The 22,493-nt window shown below is 39.5% G+C and overlaps 1 protein-coding gene across 6 annotated transcripts in view; it reads left to right on the top strand.

Moving 5' to 3' along the window:
• ptprub (protein tyrosine phosphatase receptor type Ub) overlaps positions 1 to 22,493 on the top strand; it is a 184,265-nt gene that overhangs the window by 91,508 nt on the left and 70,264 nt on the right. For all 6 annotated transcript variants that reach the window (XM_061776353.1, XM_061776352.1, XM_061776356.1 and 3 more), the window contains exons 3-7: positions 112 to 383; positions 12,287 to 12,368; positions 15,658 to 15,773; positions 18,613 to 18,787; positions 20,338 to 20,631. In XM_061776353.1, coding sequence (XP_061632337.1) covers positions 112 to 383; positions 12,287 to 12,368; positions 15,658 to 15,773; positions 18,613 to 18,787; positions 20,338 to 20,631 — 939 coding nt within the window. The remainder of the gene's footprint in view (positions 1 to 111; positions 384 to 12,286; positions 12,369 to 15,657; positions 15,774 to 18,612; positions 18,788 to 20,337; positions 20,632 to 22,493) is intronic.

Here is a 22,493-nt window from a genome sequence, read left to right as displayed (position 1 = left end):
TTTACCAAATATTTGGTTGAATTCCAAATCATACAGCCGTAGGGACATTTTGACTTTGGCAGGTGGTCTTTGTAGTTTCAGGCTAATATTTTCTTTCACCTCTCGTTTCAGGATCCTATATGTTGGTGAACTCCTCGCAGCATGAAGCCGGCCATTGCGCTCAGCTGCTGCTGCAGAGTCTGAGTGAGAACGACACACACTGCGTCCAGTTCAGCTACTTCTTGTACAGCCGCGACGGCCACAGTCCAGGGGCCCTGAAGGCGTACGTGCGTGTCAACGGCGGGCCGCTGGGCAACCCGGTGTGGAACACATCAGGATCTCACGGGAAGCAGTGGCATCAGATGGAGCTGGCTGTCAGCACCTTCTGGCCAAACGAATATCAGGTAAAGACGACGATGATGATGATCATGTTTCTTTTTGACCTCATCGAGCTATTCCATAAAATTAATGAAATTACATTGCATGCTCTGATTCATGTTTGGAGGATCAGCTCAGGTTTTGGTCTTAAGTGACTTTTTGCAAGTGTTCCCACCTATTGGTAGTGGTGTAAGTAACAAAGTACAAATACTATAAAAGTCAATATTTCAAGTATCTGTACTTGAATATTTTATTTTTCTGGCAACCTTTTACTTTTACCCCCTACTTTTGAATACAGCCATACTGTATATAGTTTCTACTCTTTGTCAAAATAGGCCTGTTACCTTTTTCAACCTCTACAGATGATGACATGACGTAAAAAAGATTTGAGATGGTGATGGATGGAGAGCTTGGGGTTTTATAAGGCGGTAAAGACAGGAACAGGTGCGATATGGAGGAACCTGATACAGGGAGCATTAACGACAATGGGAACAGATTGAGAGAAGCAAGATATTCCCTAGCTGTTGCCTTATTTAAGAGAACTGTTGAAAGAGTTCGGCTACAAGAATGATTTGTGGTTAATGTGTTATGTCTTCTGCCAGCTCCCAAACCACCAACTTCTGCCATGCAAAAATTCTCTGTCTAATCTGAAAGGAAACATATAGGTAAGGTGTATTTTGTTAGTTGTTAAAAAAAGCTAATTTAGCGTTTTTATTTGTTAGTCAGTTCACAATGTTAGCAAAGCTATGGGCGCACGTTATTTTGACATCATAAAATCCTGCGCCAATGCTAGCTAACGGTCTGTTGAGAAAAAACTTTTTTTTTTTCTTTTTTCTTGTTGGTGCTCAGTTAACAAACAATTCAAATTATTTTCACGTTTTAGTTTTGTACTTAAGTATTTTATTTTATTTTTTTACTTAAAGGACTCAAATTAGTACTTCTACTTTCATCACTTTTTTATATTATTATTATTACTTTTAACACACACATAAATGTAATTTTAAGTGGAGTGTAAGTACGTCTGCCTACCTGAAATGGATTTAGTACTGACACTGCTTGGGGCGCTTTGGAATCTGCAAAGGCTACTATTGTCTTTAATATGACATTTCATTCATTCACTAAGGTGTAAAATTCCGCTTCTTTCATGTCACTTGTCACGAAAGATACGTTATATGAAATAAATGCCTATTCGCTCGCCGTCAATTCTCTCGAGATGACCCTTGCTCTTTTCTTATGTGGCTTAATCAGACATGACACGTCCACCTTTTCCAGCCACCTTCACACTGCATAGTAATTTGTGTTTCAGAAGGCGTAACTGTCAAACATAAAGTACCATCTGGTTTATATTTGTTCATTTATTTTAGTTATTTAACCTTTATTTATCCAGGTAAGGCTATTGAAAACTCTCTCTCTCTCTCTCTCTCTCTGTCACTCTCTCTCCCTCAAACTCTTTTTTTAATATGCTGACAATTGTTTCTACTTCACTGAAAACATTCACTTATAAAACAGACATTTCATTACTGTACTATACAAATGTATGTAGAGTGCAAAAAGGCATTGCTCCAGAAGTTAATTCAATAGTTTATTTATACTCATATGTAGCCAAGTGTGATTTTACCATCAGGCCTGATTACAGCCAGCTGCAATAATGCTCATCATGCTCTATTGCCTATTTACAGTATTACAGTATATTGGCTGGCATCTAATGTGTGTGAGAGATTTTACTGTTGGTTTGTCAGGTGCTTTGAAAGTATATCCATCTTTTGATTTGATTTAATTTTTCTGCAAACTCAGTGGAACTGTCAAAAAGCAATTAAGTTGAGTAGTGTGTATTTTTTTTTTGTGAACTGTCAGCGGCTATAACTTAATTGAATTGTGTACAACCCTGCAAGAACTGACCTTCACTTTGTAAATAATAGTTCCTTGTACAAACAGGGGCAAGATTTAGAGCGACTCTTTCCCATCCCATAGCCTGACAATGAGGTAAAACGTGTCGCTGACAGACAGGAACAAACAATGCTGTGATTTCCTCAAAACGTCTTCTCAGAAATTCAAAGTTATTTTTCAAGTTGAAGTCCTTGTCATGTGCAAAAATGTTGAATTCAAAAGGACACAGTGTCATGAGATGTGTTATTAAAGGCTTAGTTCAACAGTTCAGCGAATATGCTGATTATGTTTCATGAAGAATAAATTACAGCACCCAAGCTATTGTTTGGAAATTGGAGAAGCAATTCATTTGACCAATCAGATGCTATTGATGTGTGTATGTTTATGTTAGCTGCTGGGCCAGTATGAAAAAGGATCAGATCAATATTCATCCGTCTATTATTTTAACAGCTTATCCCATTCAGAGGCCCAGCGAGCTAGAGCCTTTCCCGCCGGACATTGGAGAGTGGACAAATCCTGATTCAGTCATAGGATCAGACCAATGCTTCATATCAATTGGTCATATGCCTTGTTAAATGTACATTATTTAGGGGAGCTGGCGCCTGCCTAAGAGGTGGCGTAAGCCTTGGGCAGATCGCTTGCGTTTTGCAGGGCTGCCATTTTGACACTGATAAAATGCATGCGTATTCACTTAATGAACCTGCGTGGTTCTCATCAGATTTGTTTGTTGTTTTCACGACTGCGACAGGTCAAAAACAGGACGCAAATGCCGTGTGATGCTTATAAAAGTCGTCATGCCGAACAATGTGTATTTTACAAAATGTCCATGCTGACGGAGAAAATTACAATCAAGCAATTATTTATTAGTTATATAATTATTTATTAGTTTGAGTGCACTCAAAATATGTTTGTGCTGTATTAAAGTTAGCTGGCAGATCAAGAACTGATTTTCCAGAGATTAAAAATTAACATGAAGAATAAAACATTCTTTTATCATAATAATTTTGGGGAGTTTTGTGAGTGTGAAGGTGTTTGCAAACCTGCTAATTAGTGGCTCCTCCAGACAGACTTGCGGAGCTTCATAAACAAGGTGTCAGTGAAAGAGCTCTGCATTTCATTTTCCCAATAATAATTGTCCATACACTGCTTAATTTATCTTTGCATGGCATCAGCAGTGTGAATCATCCCATCTTTGCAATGACCTCATTAAATACTTCAATATCTGTTGCTCTTATGTTGGAAATTTGATAGTGAGTGAGTTGAACAGTGTCGAGTGTCTTGTTGAAGATCGCCTGAGTGGGTACTGCGCTGAGCTGTAATCATTCTTTTTGCAAAATGTTATTCTATTTTACTAACATATCAAGGCAGCTTTGGATGCATGAATAATGTGCTGATTAGGGATGCAGATACCAGTATAGGGTATCAGCGCTCGTAAAATCTCTGCAATACTGTACGCACTGATACCACGCCACCAGCCTGAAATATACATTACAGGTAGGAGCCATGTCAGCTGTGTGTGTGTGTGTGTGTGTGAGAATATACTTTAAAGACACGGCTGACAACACTTTTAGGTGGCTGCAAATTATGCTCTGTAAAATGGATGATGAGCTCCTCGGGCGGCGACAAAGGTGGGCGCTGTGGGGGCTCCGGTGGCGGCCGCCACCAACCAGAAAGCCCCAGTTGAAAACTCAATAGGTGGGTCTGGACGCAAAAGTGTGTTGTGGAGCCATTTTGTGTGGGTAGCGGGTAGGTAGTAAAACATTTATAGCATAATAATTCAGACAGTGAAAACTGTTACAGTTGCTTTGGTCTGCAGACTTTAGAAAAGAGGACAAACTATATATGTCGCACATTCCTAAAAAGAAGAGATCGGAGCCAAATTCAAACTCAAGCTCAAATGTAAGTACCGATTGTCGTACGCTGTCTGAAAAAAAAGTGGTATCGGTGCATACCTAGTCCTGATCCTCTTTGCGTTTCCTCTGAGCAATATTTGACTTTGTGTTATGAATTGGTCTTCTTTCTGTCTTTACATCCCCTCCTATATTATCCCACTTATGGCTTCTCGTGAGTCAGAATGTTTCTATGGCTGCCAATTGAGAGGAGGATGATTAATATGAGGAGTGGAAGTCTCTTACGACTGGGCAAACACTACCATCTTTGAATAAAGCAGCTCAATCGGTTTAATGTGCACGCCATGAAATATTATTTATATTTTGTGTGCTACTCCAAAATTTTAGAACAGTTATAGCTTGAAAACCTTCTTTTCTTTAGTAGGTGAATCTTTGTAAAAAGCCCAGATGTTGCTGTCACACACTATCAGTGGGTTTTCCACCCTCACACTTCTGACGTGTCACATTGGCTTTCACAATTTGGATCCCATGCTCAAATTAGTCAGTGTTAGAGAAATTAATTTTTGCACTGATAAAGTGTATGCATTCTATTATCTTCATTATAACATGATCTGAACTCTGCGCTAGTGTGACGATAAAAAAGGTCACCTTGCTCCGGTCTCTCTTGCTGATATAGTATCACAAAACAGACAAAACATGAAATGTTTGGTGGACGCCAGTTGTGTCAAGGCAGAAGATAACTGCCTGTCCATGTTTGTATATGACTTAAGGAAAATAATAAGACACTTCTTAGCAGCCGCCAGCCTGGTTGTATTTGAACCTTGCATGCAACGTTTTTTTTTGCAAAGTGCTTGTAGCGTCGTGTTTTCCCCGTGACATCAACCATTACAAATATAACAATTTTCAGTATTGTGGTTGAAGCTTGCAGTGGTGGAGAACTGAGCTGCTATTACTGAGAGCTGTTCCAAGTATTTGGTCGTGTAACTAGGAGCAGCAGTCGCTCATCTGTAAGGACTCACGCTTTGAGGGTCATTGTTCAAGTCCTACTGCAGACATAATACAACCCCAATTCCAATGAAGTTGGGATGTTGTGTTAAACATAAATAAAAACAGAATACAATGATTTGCAAATCATGTTCAACCTATATTTAATTGAATACACTACAAAGACAAGATATTTAATGTTCAAACTGATAAACTTTATTGTTTTTAGCAAATAATCATTAATTTAGAATTTTATGGCTGCAACACATTCCAAAAAAGCTGGCACAGGGTCATGTTTACCACTGTGTTACATCACCTTTTCTTTGAACAACATTCAATAAACATTTGGGAACTGAGGACACTAATTGTTGAAGCTTTGGAGGTGGAATTCTTTCCCATTCTTGCTTGATGTACAGCTTCAGCTGTTCAACAGTCCGGGGTCTCCGTTGTCGTATTTTACGCTTCATACTGCGCCACACATTTTCAATGGGAGACATGTCCGGGCCAGTCTTTTTTTACATGCTTCGTAGTAAAAATGTGCAAAACAGACAAAACATGAAACACGTGCAGAATGTGGTTTGGCATTGTCTTGCTGAAATAAGCAGGGACGTCCATGAAAAAGATGTTGCTTGGATGGCAGCATATGTTGGTCCAAAACCTGTATGTACCTTTCAGCATTAATGGTGCCTTCACAGATGTGTAAGTTACCCATGCCATTGGCACTAACACAGCCCCATACCATCACAGATGCTGGCTTTTGAACTTTGCGTGCATAACAGTCCGGATGGTTCTTTTCCTCTTTGGCCCGGAGGACACGACGTCCACAATTTCCAAAAATTATTTGAAATGTGGACTCGTGAGACCACAGAAAACTTTTCCACTTTGCATCAGTCCATCTTAGATGAGCTCGGGCCCAGAGAAGCTGGCGGGGTTTCTGGGTGTTGTTGATAAATGGCTTTTGCTTTGCATAGTAGAGTTTCAAGTTGCACTTACGGATGTAGGGCCGAACTGTATTTACTGACATTGGTTTTCTGAAGTGTTCTTGAGCCCATGTGGTGATATCCTTTCCACATTGATATCGGTTTTTGATGCAGTGCCGCCTGAGGGATCGAAAGTCACGGGCATTCAATGTTGGTTTTCGGCCTTGCCGCTTACATGCAGTGATTTCTTCAGATTCTCTGAACCTTTTGATGATATTATGGACCGTAGATGATGAAATCCATAAATTCCTTACAATTGTACGTTGAGGAACATTGTTCTTAAACTGTTCGACTATTTTCTCACGCACTTGTTCACAAAGAGGTGAACCTCGTTTTTTACCAAGTTTATCAGTTTGAACATTAAATATCTTGTCTTTGTAGTGAATTCAGTTAAATATAGGTTGAACATGATTTGCAAATCATTGTTTTCTGTTTTTACTTATGTTTAACACAACGTCCCAACTTCATTGGAATTGGGGTTGTAAATTAAATGGTAACTAATTGTTGGAGAGGTGCTTGTCTGCTTCTTGACTACTGTTGGGGTGCCATTGAGCAAGGCGCCACGCCCACCCACCCATCTCAAGAGGTGCGGCGCTGTTCAGCTTACTCTGACGTCTCTCCTTGTGTGTGATCTGGTTTTCTCTGTAGTGTACAACACAAATATGCAGCAGTGTGAGTTGAATTTCCCCTTGAGGGATAACAATGTGAGTAATACATTATAATACGTTACATACTACAAATAAGCACAGCTTTCTTTGTTGCGTTGAAGTTTTTCACTACTGCAAATGACAACTATAACGCATATTAAAGCAATACCTATTTGACGGTGTTGATCAAAACATATAGAAACAAGAAATAAATCACTGACTATAACTACAAACAGCTGGATTAATTTTGGACAGCGGCCATATAAACCCATTTGATCCGGACCTCCATGCGATGCTAATAGAAAATAAACCCCAGAGCAAAAGCCCCAAAACCTTATTCCACCAATGCTTGTTATATACTGTACAACGCATCATAGTTCTTTCTAAACTTTCAGTGGCCCTTGAAAGGATAAATGTTACCAGTCCCTGGTTTAGAGGCCATGCAGTTTTCATTATTTTTCATTAAAGTGGCTCCATAGCACACATATCACTGCAGCTTCCATAACCTTTGAAGTTCTTGCCCTCTTCAGTGCAATCACTTCATATTTTAGATATACCCTCTTATTAAACAAGCAAAGTACTCTTGTGAAGTATAGGTGGAAAAGGCACCTCTTATTGTCTCCCTGTAAAATTCACTTCTGGAACTTTTCAGTTCTATTTTTGCCTGTATAAACAGTTCCTGGCTCGTTGCTGTGGTTCAATGATACAACTTGTCCTCATAGATTTTTACACTGTATGGAAAAAGAACACTCAGTGCTTGCTGAGTTTCAACTTATTTCAGTTAGTGTTTGTCTTAAACATTGTCATCGCAAATTCAGGTTAAATTATCATCAAAATACTACGTGTTTATAATAAGAAAAATGGCACGCTACAATATTTTACTTTATCGAAACATAGACTAATAACATAATTTAATAGAAGGTAAATAATCAGTTTGTGCATCACGATAATGCAATGGGCATTGTGTTGCTTATTCTGGTGTGTGCGCCTTGGCCACAGAAGGCAGTATAATGCATACGAACATACTAAACGTTGATTTGATGATGAAACAAAAGAAGACTATCTCAACTGTTTCAACTAAGCTGCAATATTGGTAATTTTTTTGCAGAGGATAATATGTCTGGGAGTATTGTTCTATGCTATATCTGCCAGTGTTGCTACCGCTTGTGTTCAAATTCAAGTTGTTTCAAGGTTCATAATTATCACAACATTGCTGTTAGTTTTGTTAGCACGTCCATGGCCTTTTGCATTGTGTGTTAGGATTAAGCTGATGGACTTTGGTAAGACAAAGTTTATGTGATCTGGTCAAATATACTACGTGTAATTCTCTTTGTTTTATGTTTAGTTTTAAAGTAAACTTCAAATTTTTGCTCACAACTCCGCACCAGGGCATGTTTCTCAAAAAAAAAAAAAAAAAGTATAAATTGGGTCACTTGTAAGTCGAGGTTTATTGTTGGATGCTGCCAAGTAATTCACTCAATTTTTTCTGGATTGCTTGAAGACCTGATTACCAACAATCAATTCCACACGACTGAATATCATACTATTAAATATTATACCCATCTCCATTTCTATTTGTTGTCTGAAGCTTTACACACACGTCTCCCCCTTTTCACTATGTATTATTGATTTTGGTGGATTTGTATGGGGCAATATAAAGGTCACCTTGAAAAGTGTGACCAGAAGATCACCTGGGATAGCCTGCACTATTTTCCGTCTTTTTGTCGGCCTTAGTTTCAACTACCAGGAGAAACTTCCCATCAAATAGATGCTATCCAAGTTCCCTCCATGGTTAAAACACTTCTAACTTTCTATGCTTTACAGTACCCAATTTTTTTTTTTTTACACTTGATGATACTGCTTCCATTTCCGATCACAAACAGGTTGTTCAGATAAGAAGGGTTCTGTCGGGAAAATGTATCATATTAATGGAGCAGTTGTCAAAAAAAAACAAATAAAAAAACACACTGATGAGCAGCAAGCAGGTATTTGAAACTGCTTTTATCTCTGGAGTCCCCAAAAAACACTTGATGCAGGATCCTCCAAAGGCAAGAATGCAACATCATCAAGAACGTGGAGTGCTGTTTTGGGCTAGAGTGATGGGAAAGAGAGAGAATGTAGGACCTTTTAAATGACCTCTGCAAAATCAGGTCAGTTTCTAATTGACCATTTCCTGGCATGGTATGATAAGAAGAACCAAGCCTTCCGCAGTAAAATAATTACAATGCGAGACAACACACCATTCTATGCTGCTAAATATACTGTTGAAGCGTTCACTGGCGTGGATATACAGGGAGGAAGTTCAAGGTGTAGCCACAGTCATCCCCTGACCTCAACCCTATTGAGAACCCGAGGAACATCCTTTAAAGGAAAATATATGAGGGTGGACGGCAGTATATCTCCAAACAGCAACTCTGGGTTGCCACTTCTTGCATCTTTAACTGCGATACAGGGAGAAACTAGCCATGGACTTACAAGTTCAATTGGTGAGAGAGTTGATAAAGTAATATCGAATATTTATTTTTGTGTGTGTGTGGGGGGGTGGGGGGGTTCTGAGGGGGGGGGGGGGCAGGTTGTAATAGCATTGAATATATTTCCTTTTTAAACGGAATTTGGTGTGATTTTGAACAACAACAAAAATACTGTTCATGGCTGTTTTGTTGAATAAAATCCCCATTATTCTAGATATTCTAGAGTCTAATATTCCAGGCATTTAGTTGAGACACATTAGAGAAGACCCCTCCCTGTCCAGTTTTTAAGCTCGTCTTAAAACCCAATTTTTATTTTTTGGCTTTCAACTCGGCATGAGACTTTGCACGTTTTGGTGTTATATTGTTCTTAACTTGTTTTATGTTCAAATGGTTTTATATTTTTGATATTTATCTGAGAGGACAAAGGCGTCTATTGTTAGTTAAGATGTTTTGATTTGTTCAAGCGGAAGATACACTTGGGGACTGAGACACGACATCGATTAGAAGCGAGGCTGCTACTTAAAACAATGTAGCAAATGTTGATGAAATGTTTTTTTTAAAAACACTGAATTCTTGGTCTTTGATACATATTGCTTTTTAAAGGACGGCACCCATCGCAGTAACCTCGACTTGTAGAGCCTTCAGTTAAAAGGTTGGTGTCAAAGATTTCTCAGTTGGGTCTGAAAATCTTTCTCTGTACTGAGCCTGTGGCTATGAAAAGCCCTTCAGCAAATACAAACTGAGGTTTTTATTTTATTTTTTTAAGACTGTATTTGCTACACTGTCTTCTACAACTTTGGCATTTTCTGTCTGAGCAGATTGACTTTGGCACATGACCTTTCGTCTATAATATTTAGTGAGTAATACATCTATGACAGATCTTTTGTTGGGGTAAAGACCCTGTGTCTAAGGCTGTCTCTTGTCTGTAAATTAAAAAGAAGAATATAGTTTTTTGGGCTTGAAAACATCTCTTTTGATGTGTATACATAGCAACTTCTCCAGAAAGCCAACATTACTGGCCAATATACCGGTAATGTGTTTTCAAAATTCAGATCAGTCATACATAACTTTTGTTTTATCGGTCGATGATCCCTTAGTCGAGAGTCCAAAAACAAGTCGTTAGAATAAAACACAGGCATACGGAGCATTTCACTGGCAAAGTGGCTTTGAATAACAATTTGGAGGTTGCTCATTGAAACAAATGCACACCGCGTTTCCTGTTTAATAACTCACCCTCCTTCCGAATAGCTAAAAAGACCGAGCCGATGGTTTCTAAACAATCAATCTCATCTTGCAGTGCTTTAGTTTAGCAGTGTGTAATGCTGGCTTCAATTAGATATTTTAAGCTTTTCATTTTTCCTTGTACACCATTTAACCCAATTAGGGTCTCAGACTGATGTTGACGTCAGCCTAATAGCATGGTACTGAGTTTTTAAAAGCTAATTCAAGTTTTGAAAGCATGTTGACTTTCGCTCACTGCTATAATGTCTATGTTCAATGAGAAAGATAGAACATAGAAAATCAGATGAAAACGATAATAATAAGAGTAATATCCCCTGTGAAACCTTTTTTGTTGTAAAGGTCCTCCAATAGCACAACAAACTGAAATCTAAAAATAAAATATCGGAAAATAAAATAAAATAACTTAACTTTTAACTTTTGACCCTGGATACACAGCACAAATACTTTTCAAATTGGATTTTTCTTTTCAAATGTGTGCCACTTAAAGTATCTTTTTGGAACTTTTCCCCATGATATTATTGCGTGTATTCTCGCTTAATTCCTGAAATTATAATACACTTTAACATTAAGAATGACGCAGATAATTGTTTTTAAGTTTTTATAAAAAGCTTGCCAAATTTTGATATTTAAATACCCCATCCATTTTCTACACGGCTGAGCCTCACTCGAGTTGCGGGCATGCTGGAGCCTTTCCCAGCTGACTGTGGTGCACCTTGAACTGGTTGCCAGCCAATCACAGGACACATATAAACAACCAACCATTCACACTCACATTCATACCCAGGGACAATTTAGATACTGACAAATTAAAAACTTTTACAGGTGATTGGTCACTAATTAGCAGTTCAAGATTGCGACTCGTTTAGCGCTGGCGAAAGGTCTTACCCGGAGAGACGTAGACAGATCGATGTGGTATACTTTGAATTATAAGCTTTTCCTTTCCAGATACATTGAGAGATCGGTTGAATAGCTAGAATAAGATGCTTAAATATTCACATTTTAGTTGTTTTCGTTAGGTTTGAGTGCAAACCTTTAGAGGTTGCGAATGAATTTAAAAGCTCAATCAAATGAGTTTGGTACTGTATCGTTATTGTCACTGACAATGATGCACGACAATGAAATTCATTAGTTCCCTTTGAAGCTTTCGTTATATCCCTGAGCAGATTGGGGTCTCGTTTATGACACATTTTAGCAGGCGCCCCACACGTATGAAGTTATATGGAGGATAGTTTGCTTGTGTGTATGAGGCCGCAGTAAAAGTCAGAAGCCGGCGATACTAGCCACATTGTAATCATTCGGTCGGAGGATTATGAGAAACAATAACTCAAAGCCTGCCTTTCGATCTAACGCGTGGATGGAGCCCTGTCCTTGGCACTAGGAAAACAAAGATCACCCTTGTCTCATAACTCGGACTATTATTGAGGATGATGATTTGATATTGATTGGGTTTCCTAGAGCTTATTGTTCCATAGGATGGTACAGACATATTTTCCTCCCTTGCATCTTGCGCCCCCTGTGCAGCTGCACTATGTGCTGTTATGGCTTCATAGGAGCCCTTATTCAGGATGTAAAATGACTCATGCGCCACATTGTGTGCCTGCTGATAAAGCTATTATTTCCCATGGCCCTCCGGATTTGGGCAAAACGTATCCATCTCTGTTTTCTGGCTTGTTTGGGGTCAACAGATGTACAGCAAAGTTTTAATGGGGTTGCTTGCAATTAATGCATCTGCCACCAAAAGGAAAAGGGGGCAATGGAGAATGCAGAGTCGTCAATTGTCCGTTGAAAATGGCTCTCATGCCACGTAAAAGATGCCTTGGGTGTTATTAAAACCTGCTCATCGTGTTTTTGTGTTTCACTTGTTGCAGGTACTGATTGAGGCTACTGTTTCCACGGCGCGGCAAGGATACATTGCCATCGATGACATCATGGTGCTCAACTATCCCTGCTGTAAGTGACACCTCTGACAATAAGTTGCAAACACAGACGGTTACTGAAGGGGAAAAAAAAGGAAAAGAAAAGATTTAATAGCTTTTTGAGAATGTACTTCAAAGCGCCATGAAACATAAATAAGATGAAGACAAGTCATGGTTGATCATCCTGGTTATCCCGAAGGATTCTGCAACATCGGCTGCTATTAAAACATTTTGAAGTCCTCATGTGCTGGTGAAAGACGTTCACTTTCATGATCTCTTGTTACGCTGTCAGTGTTGAAAGCTTTAAGTCATACATCTTTTCAAAGCCTTTGAAGGATTTTTTTTTTAACTTGTCTCCTTACACTGGGTGGCTTTTTGTGGTGAGAAAGTAAAGGCACCATTTCAGTGTGTTTTCAGCCCATGGGGACTTTTGTGTAAAACATTCACTCGGACCCTTGAGCCCCTTTAGTCTCTCGGGGTCATCGTGTCATTCTGTACTGCTGAATGTGAGAGTTGTTGTCAGCTCATCCACATTCATCAGCTGCGCTTGACAGTGCTTTGGGGTGAACTGCTCTGAAAGATTTACGTTCTAGGATTCAGTGTGCTCGCTATTATTCACAATCATGATAAACCTACACCTACACGTCCACTTCTGTTTTAATAGAACAATAAAACACAAAAACCAGCAGGTTGGTTTACACTCGCTTCATGCTACTACTGCAGTTCCCCCACCTCGTTCCTGCCTGTGACCACAGATGGTCTTTTGAAGGCTCCCACTGTGGCAATTAAACAGTTAAGAATCTCATCAAGACCTGTGCATGCCTCACAATGTGGCATACATCCAGTTAGCGGGATTTGGCAGCACACAGTGTGAGTGAGAGAAGAAGTAAGATGAAGTTCAAGGGAAAAGTCACTAGTGAAAAAATAGCTTCACTGAGAAATTGTGTTGGACACATTTTAGTTCTCTTCCAAGGATTACTATTCAGAAACTTTTCACACAGACTGTTCACATTGCTTACTTTTGTTCAGCTGACTTTGTATCATTTCCCACTCGTTTATTATTTTGTAATCATATTCTCCAGTGTTTCCCAACCCTTTATTGAGGCAAAGCACACATTTTACATTGGAAAAATCTCATGGCACAACACCAAACAAAGATGCCACAAAAAGTTTTGCTTAACAAGCACTTCAGTTTCCGAACAATTTTTTAAAAGAAAGAGCTGACGTAGAAATGAGGTCCTTTCCACGTCAGGGGCCGCCGTTGACATCTTTCGATGTCTATAGGACATCTGTACTAGTTTGAAATATGGTTAAAAAATGTTCAGTGTGGACATCCTCTTGATGTCTTATGCGGACCAAATTTAAACGCCCTTTACATTTGCAAAATTATTTAAAATGTTCTTATGAAATTCTCTCTTATGTATGGAAATGTTTAATACAGCAATCAGCTATTTTAAAAATTGTCTTGCCTTGTGAGAGCATACAAATACTGTACCAATATTTTTGGTGTGTTATAATGTTCATATTTAATGTTTTCGTTTATGTTTTTAAGGCCAGAATGTGATCCAATCATATGCGTCAATATCTACTTCAATGAACAAAAAAAAAACAAGTTCTCTTGACAAATCTATTATAGCCAGAGTTCACCGTATTCTGTTGTAAAAATGGCAACAAGTGGAGACGCAGGTTAATTGCACCTTCTGCCATCGCGTGGAAGACCTTTTTATTGGTCTGCCTGTTACTATACATTGGTGGCAAAGATAGATACAGTACATTATTTAAATAAATATTAATTTACAGGTCATTTAAAATGCATCATTTTGAGGAATTGCTAAAATCCATGATTTTTGCTTAGTGTAATGTTGTTATTCCCAAAACAATATATATATAATGGATTTGACTGCTTCGCAGCAATTAGCGCAGAGCACAATTCATTCATATCGGATTTATCGGTGCCTGAACGGCAGCTGAAGAAATCAAACCTTCTTCTTCCTCTTCTTCTTCTTCTTAATATTATTGTTATTATTATTATTATTATTTAATTTTAAATTAAAACCAGTAGCCAATTGTGCTCCCTTCCAATTTTACCTTTAAATTAGAAAATGTTTCTCTCTTCTTTGCAGTATTTCTATTCTGTTTCTACTGTTTACTCATTAGTAACGGTTGGAGCATTAGTTATTCTTAGAATGATGATTGCATTGTGGGAAAATCCTTTGTTGATGTTTAGTTTTCCCCATCATCAGTGTAAACAAGTAGTGTACGATGGGGCTATTTTTATCGATGTAATGGGTCTAAAGAAACACGATGGTGGGCTTATTCGGGGTTTCTGCCAACCTCTCAAGGTTTGTTTTTCTCTAGTGTTATTACTTATAAATCTGTTTACTTGCTCCAGAAAAATATGCTTTCTTTCCTGATGTATGGTACATGAACAATATCAACAAGTCGCCATATTCTTCATCTGTGAGAGAGCAGCACAGTGGTCGAAAATCTGCCTCTCCCGAATGCTTCGGCTTCACTGATGCTCTGCCATCTTTTCCTGTCAGTCATCGGGAGTGACAAGTCGACACGTCCTACCCGATTTCTCAGGCATGGCATGCTGTGCGGCCGGCATTTACGCAGTGATTTGGTTCGGCTACTCGCGGCTATATTGTTAATTACAGAGTTGGGTGAGAGGGTTACTCCCACACTGATTCATTGGCAGCTCAGCTCAGCATGCCGGGACGTTATTAGTCAAATTGTGGAGGACTGGCGCTTACTCTGTGGCTTCCCTTTCACACATTCACTCCCACACTCTGCTCGGAATAGATTACCCTTGATATAAAGTCTGCTATGTTCACTCAGAGACAACCACTCATATGCACTGTAGTAGACATTTTAATGCGTGTGTTAATAGTGAGAAAACAATGTATGTCAGGTGTGTTTTTCATTCCAATTTTGTAACACACATAACATCTTCAGCAAAATGTACACACATGGAACAACAACCTCCTTCATGTGTTTTGAATTTAAAAACATTGCCACAGAAATGTCTGACTGTAGCAAAGGTTAAGGAGTTTTCACAAGTAAACATGAATAAAAACAATTATTACATGTCACTGACCCACCAAAAAAATCCTCCTGAATAAAAATCAAATGTTTGATGTTCTTATAAGCAGTACAGTGTTAAGGAAAAGGAACGCAACACAGGACAAAGCGATTTGTTCTCGCAAACCGAAATTGTGTTTGAGCCCTGATAAGAAATGTGTCGTCTGTGGCGGGCTGGCCTTGTGAGCGGCCGAAAGGTAATTCTTCCTTCCTTCTCTCTCCTCCGTACGCCTTCTTAGATAAGGCGCCGCATTTCTCCAGGCTTGGAGACGAGGAGGTCAACGCTGGACAAAATGCAACTTTCCAGTGTGTGGCTGCAGGAAAGGCTTCCGAGGCTGAAAACCTCATACTGGAGGTGAGTTCTAAGAAGTACCTTTTGGATTTGGACTCCAAATTTCAGCTTCTACATTTTTGTTTCCCAAATGCACAATGTGAAAGTGAAACAAAGTGTTCATATTCACAATATCTGTTGTAATTACATAGCCGTAGCGTGCCACTTAAACTGAGCCTTATGTAAACCTTCACCTTCACAATGTAATTCCAACCACAAAATAATGAACATATTATTCAATTGATACATCTCTGACAGTGTCAATTAAAAATGAGCGTTAGCGGCATAAAGGGATAATTTTTTATACAGCTCTCATAATTCCACTTTATTAGATTGTGCAGGTGCACCTTATGTTGTGTAAGGTTGTTTATAATATGATAGATTTCCACTACAGAAATAGGTTTTCATTGCACAGTAGGTTTTAATTTTTTTTTATCATAATGCCCTACAATTAACTTTTTTTAATTTTTTAATCTTACCATGCACCAATTTTATGCACAGTATGCTCGACCTTAGACAAGCAGACTACAATATAAAGAACCGGAAGTTACTTAAGTCCTGTCGCCTAGAACAGTGAGTCTAATCACAACACAAGGAGATTTATTTGAATTTATTTTATTCAGAATAGCTTGTAAACGATATAACCATCTTTGCTTGCCACTTCATTGATTCTCCTTTACTTCAGTTTTTTTTTCACCAGATTTGTGATATTTTTGATGGTAAAAATAATACAATACAGTACAATGCACCACCATATACTCGCAGTTTGGCACTGTCGGATTCACCAGTCGGCTGATTTTATTGATTTTCTTTACTCAAATTTTTATATCCCCCCCCCCTCAATTTTGGGGATTTTAAAAATATTATTATTTTTTAAAATCTTTTTTTTGGTGGGAACGGGCGGTTTATCCCCACTTAGTTTTTCAGTTGCAGCACGTCGGTGGACGTGAGGTGCTCAGTCACTTGGAGGACAGCAGAGAGTCGCTAACTGTCATTTTTTTGCGAGGGCCCACTTAAGTCACTTTTGGCCGTATCGCTCGGTGTGCGGCGGGCCTAAGGCTGGTGTATTTTGTTTTCTTGTGGTCGCAGGATTGATCTCTATGAAACCTCAATGACTGGCTATGTGTTTGTCATCCTGAGGTTTGTGTGGTCTGTGGCTTAAGTATAACAGCAGTAGAAGTGGCCAAGCAAAACCCAAATGTTTATGTTGCTCTCCACATGCTCCCATGCTAAAGCTAGCACAACAAAAGGATCAGTACTAAGCATTCTTTTAACCTTTTCTCGCTTAGAGTTTTTGATCATCTAATCATGACAAAGCTTAGTGTTTTGTGGCTGATGGTCCAAAAGTGTGGTACATTTGGTGCAGCAATAATTACTAATACTTGAATAGGACTTACGTTTGCGTTTAATAAAGCATAACACATTTTATAATGATTGAATTCCTACCATCAGGATCAATGATGAGGCGGCACGGTGGCCGACTGGTTAGAGCGTCAGCCTCACAGTTCTGAGGTGCGGGGTTCAATCCCCGTCCCCGCCTGTGTGGAGTTTGCAAGTTCTCCCCGTGCCTGCGTGGGTTTTCTCCGGGCACTCCGGTTTCCTCCCACATCCCAAAAACATGCATTAATTGGAGACTCTAAATTGCCCGTAGGCATGACTGTGAGTGCGAATGGTTGTTAGTTTCTATGTGCCCTGCGATTGGCTGGCAACCAGTTCAGGGTGTACCCCGCCTCCTGCCCGATGACAGCTGGGATAGGCTCCAGCACGCCTGCGACCCTAGTGCGGAGAAGCGGCTCAGAAAATGGATGGATGGAAGGATCAATGATGATTTGTCAGGATAAAATTAAAGAAATGCCACTGCCATACTAATTAAATTGGACGACGATTGTTATTACTGACTGAAAGTCCGTTATTTAACCTTAAGGCTTTTAACAAGGCTCCATTTTTTTGACTTTATTCATGAATAATCTTTTCTCTTAGTTCGTAGCTGCTGCAATGGTCAGAACTACTCAAATTTAAAAAATATATACTATATTCTAATTTTCTGGGGCTGAGTGGTTGGCTGTTTTCATAGCAAGTAATAGTCTACAACGTGACAGCGGCATTTGAAAGGTACAAGCATTTAGAAGTAAAGGAGGGTCAAAAGAAATTACCCCATTCAGTTGCATACACATTCTAAACTCACAGGTAAGTGGAATGCTTATTCAAAATACATTTTTGGATCTTGAAATCTGGGAGGACGGGTAATTCTTCATGTAATTACAGCATTTCCATCCATTTATTTACAGGTGCATCTAATCAGAAATCTTTACTCAAAGGCAAAAAACAAAACAAAACAAAAAACTTCATATTGATAACCAAATCAACAAGACTGGATCACAGGGATGTTGTTGCACATTCCAGCTTTTAACCATTATTACCTTGCAAATTGCATGTCTACTACAGCACTCCTGCATTTAATGAAGATGTGTTACACTAAGTCAAAATGTAAACCTTGCAAATGTGTCAATAAGGAGTTTTCAAAATTGCAAAGTTGTGGGAAGGCAGTTCCTGATCGAAACAGTGCTGCCTGTACGCAAAAGCCTTCCCTGTATTTATTAGCAAAACACTGGGTATTGGTTGAATTTGTGATTTTTACAATTGTCTTGCAAAGTGTCTGTTTACCACGTTTTGTATAAACAGACTTTACTGTCATTGCATGACTATTACAGGGTTTTCATTTGCTTTTCCAATTCCATCTGAAGGCGGATCATTTTGATCATGTCCTCTTTTTAAAACCTTTCCCATTTCAAAATAGGTCATTGTCAAAAAGAGTTGAACACACAAAACGTCTTCTCTGACCTCGTCCTATCTTGTCTTCCAGAGACACAATGGGGAGATTTTAACCACTGCGTCGGTCAAGCACCTGAGTCACCGGCGTTTTGTGGTATCGTTCCAGCTAGACAGCGTCCAGAGGTCAGATCAAGACCTTTACCGCTGCATCACCCAGTCCTCCAGGGGCTCGGGGGTCTCCAACTTTGCTGAACTCATTGTCAAAGGTAACGCTTTGACTTCTTTGTCCTGTCGTCTGGTGTAAACATAGGACTACATTAACAGTCCAATCTGGAAATTTTGGCCACATGTAAAACACCTAAATGGCTAACGTGTGCTCGCTCTTGACTAACACAGAAACCCTCTGTTTGGAGAATTCAATCTTCCTGACATGTATTTCTGAGCTGGAATCAAAGAGGGTACCATCGCCAGCTCCTCAGCCTCTTGTCATGATGCTGCTCACTTAACTTGGTCTCCTGCAGCCCTGTCATATCATGTACCACAGATGGTGACCTCACTCACATTTCTCAGTCCAACCCCACAGCCTGACACCGCTTTGACAGCATCGTAATGACATGACTGCGAGGTGGTTTGCTGGCAAAACATATCAGGCCTCAGCAACGGGACAATGATAAGTGGAAATAAGAATGTGACATTCTCACTCTTCTTCCCCTCTGCTGACCTTTAGTTCCCCATTATTTATACCAAGAGAAAGACACTTGGAGAAGGAGTAGCAGATGAGATTTCTTTTCTTTAATGTGTGCAAAGTTTGTTTACAAACTTGCCCTGAGTTACTTCATTTCACATTATGCAACGTATATATAGTCTCTTAATTGATTATCAGTGCGTATTTATTTTGTCTTGTTTAAGTAACAGCTAGTATTTCTCTTCCCCCCCCCCCCACACACGCACATTTATTTATTGTCTGTGTGATTTGTAACATTGCTGTTTTCAAATAAAAAAAAAAAAAAGATAAGAAATCAGTAGTAGAGTGTGGGGTTGTTTTTTTTTGGTAATCAGCCATCTAAGAGATTTCCGTCATACCATTTTTTTCCCCCTTGCCAAATGCCACTGTCTGTGGATGAAATATGGTCTTTCATTTTGGTTCAGTTTTTGACACCACAAAGATGAGGAGCTGTAGGCAAAGGCAGATTTAAAGAAAAGCGTCACAGTAGAAGTGGGGTGCTCTACCGATGTATAAATCCTGTTAAAAGAGGGTCCTCAAAAGACCGGGGCGCCTCTGCTGGAATGACAGATTAGTCACAGCCACACATCTAACTCTGATCTTTTCTCGTGCTTTGTCCTCATTGCTTTTCCGCTCCTTCCTTCCTCACACTGTTGCCCATGTAATTGTTCAGCGGCTTAGATGTGCGAGTAAGTGACCGTTGGGCTTGAAATTAATCCCCAGTTGGCAATCTCAATTGACAGTAAGGAGAGTCTCTTCTTTCCTCGTGAAATGGATGAAGGGCGCCTAATTTTTCTGTGGCAAAGGTTGTTTCATTGTGTTCACACCTGTTTTTTCACGTTCCGTTCGACTTAATGTATGCAAAGTTCTGAATGCCTTGTTAATCAGTGTGACTAATCAGCTATTTGAACGCAGTCTGACCTGCTCACATCCTTCAGTCTCTCGGGATCCATTTAATTGTCAGTGGGCTTTTGCCTATTGAGGACTCTGTTTTCATTCAACTGATGAGTTCAATTAGCCAAACCGTACCGCACCGTGTCAAATGCCTTTCCCAATATAAAATGTGTTTTATTTTTTCCTATTCCCCAACAGTACCACCTTCTCCTATCGCACCACCTCAGCTGCTGCGTGCTGGCTCCACTTACCTAATCATCCAACTCAACACCAATTCTATCCTTGGAGATGGTCCCATTATTAGGAAAGAGATTGAGTATCGGGCCAGCCAGTCTCCATGGTCTGAAGTGCATGGAGTCAACATGGTCACCTACAAGCTGTGGCATCTGGATCCGGACACAGAATACCACATCAGTGTGCTGTTGACTCGGCCCGGAGAAGGAGGCACGGGCCCTCCTGGACCTCCGCTCGTGAGCAGGACCAAGTGTGCAGGTGAGTTCATCTAGCGTCGTATCATTTGAAGTCATGGCCCTGTGATCTCTGAATGAAAGTTCAGCAATGACACACACAGGCATTTCGATACCAAAGCAGTTGACTTTCACGTCTGACTACAAATATGGGATTGCTATTGCTCCTGACAGCTGCTACAGGTGATAGAGTGCTTGTTCAAAACACACCACCACAACACCAGACAAACCGCAGATCTTCGTACGTGTGTTGTTGTTACACTTTCACGATAGCAGGAGTGACAAAACAAACGTTTCAATTTTATTTATTTGACATCTTACATATTGGGTGGGTAACCACACAGTATGCATTTTACCATGACTCATTCACTTCACAAAATGTTGGTTTTGGATTTTCTAATCGCAATTTCAAGATAAAGATAGCTAGGGAAAATCTCCCTTCAGGGTTAAAAAATAAAACAATGGATAGTGCTGTTATTTAAAAAAAATACCTATCAGCAGTTAGTATAATACACTAAATATATTTCCACTGCTGCAGCCTTCAACTATCCTAAGTTTATGGCTGAATATTTGCAGGAATCTAGGAAATTCTGAAGTGTTCAAATATTTTCTCTTGAACTTTATAAGTGTTCAGTTATATGCTCTTTTACCACTGCTCTTATGGCAGACTTCATTTGTGAGTAAAACACAACATGCCGTACAGTGCTATTGATACCATTGCGCTCCATAGAGCACCACGTGTTAACATTATTCTAAACAAAGTCTCCCTTTGAGTTTGTGCCATTACAAAGTTACAGTAGCTTCTTAAACCTGGTCACACCTCAGCTTTGTGAGCTCATGGTAGGGCACGTGTTTCTGATGGGTCAGAAATGAATTTGAACTTTTTGAGAGGTCATAATTGCTCCCCATGCTCACCTTGTACACTGCGCCACGATTCCCCTCGACTCAAAAGTGAGCCTGCCCAAAAAATGGCTTATACGCACAAAGTATACCTCGCTTAACTGAACTATTATACTTTGCAGGATCTGCGTTATTTCATAAAAGTTCATTGACTGTGATATTGAGTGATTCTTAATGATCAAAGCCAGCTAGATATAGAAAATTAAAGGGCTGTTTTGTGACTATCGGGTAAGATTCAATCAGAGTGGAAGTGATTGACAAGTTGGGACTCAGTCACTGTGACACACTTATCTCCTTAGAAAGGCTATATTTGCTATCACCGGCGTTCGCTTAACTCTGGAGCTGAAAGCACAAAATAGGAGACTTTCTACTGGCACCACGGTCGTATCGATGTGACGCTTATTTGAAAAGATAAGAGCTGGCTGACTATATTAGCTAGCCAAAAGCAGGCATCTTTGCTCTCTACTGAAGGACATAGAAAGTTCATTTTTCAAGTCAAATAAAATGATAACCAGGAGTAGGTGACTGTCGGGAAGTATTATCAATCACGGCACACACGTTTACGCACTTGCGAGTTTTGGAGAACTAGAGACTACTTTATGCTTTAAAATAAATAAAAACAGAATCCAATGATTTGCAAATCATGTTCGACATATATTTAATTGAATACACTACAAAGACAAGATATTTAATGTTCACACTGATAAACTTTATTGTTTTTAGCAAATAATAATTAACTTAGAATTTTATGGCTGCAGCACGTTCCAAAAAAGCTGGGAAAGGGTCATGTTTACCACTGTGTTACATCACATTTTCTTTTAACAACATTCAATAAACATTTGGAAACTGAGGACACTCATTGTTGAAGCTTTGTAGGTGGAATTCTTTCCCATTCTTGCTTGATGTACAGCTTCAGCTGTTCAACAGCCCGGGGTCTCCGTTGTCGTATTTTACGCTTCATAATGCGCCATACATTTTCAATGGGAG

The sequence above is a fragment of the Phyllopteryx taeniolatus genome, chromosome 6, assembly GCF_024500385.1.
Source record: "Phyllopteryx taeniolatus isolate TA_2022b chromosome 6, UOR_Ptae_1.2, whole genome shotgun sequence".
Classification (NCBI taxonomy): Eukaryota; Metazoa; Chordata; class Actinopteri; order Syngnathiformes; family Syngnathidae; genus Phyllopteryx; species Phyllopteryx taeniolatus.
The sequence above is the reverse complement of the archived record's forward strand: the minus strand, read 5'-3'. Positions and strand labels throughout refer to the sequence as shown.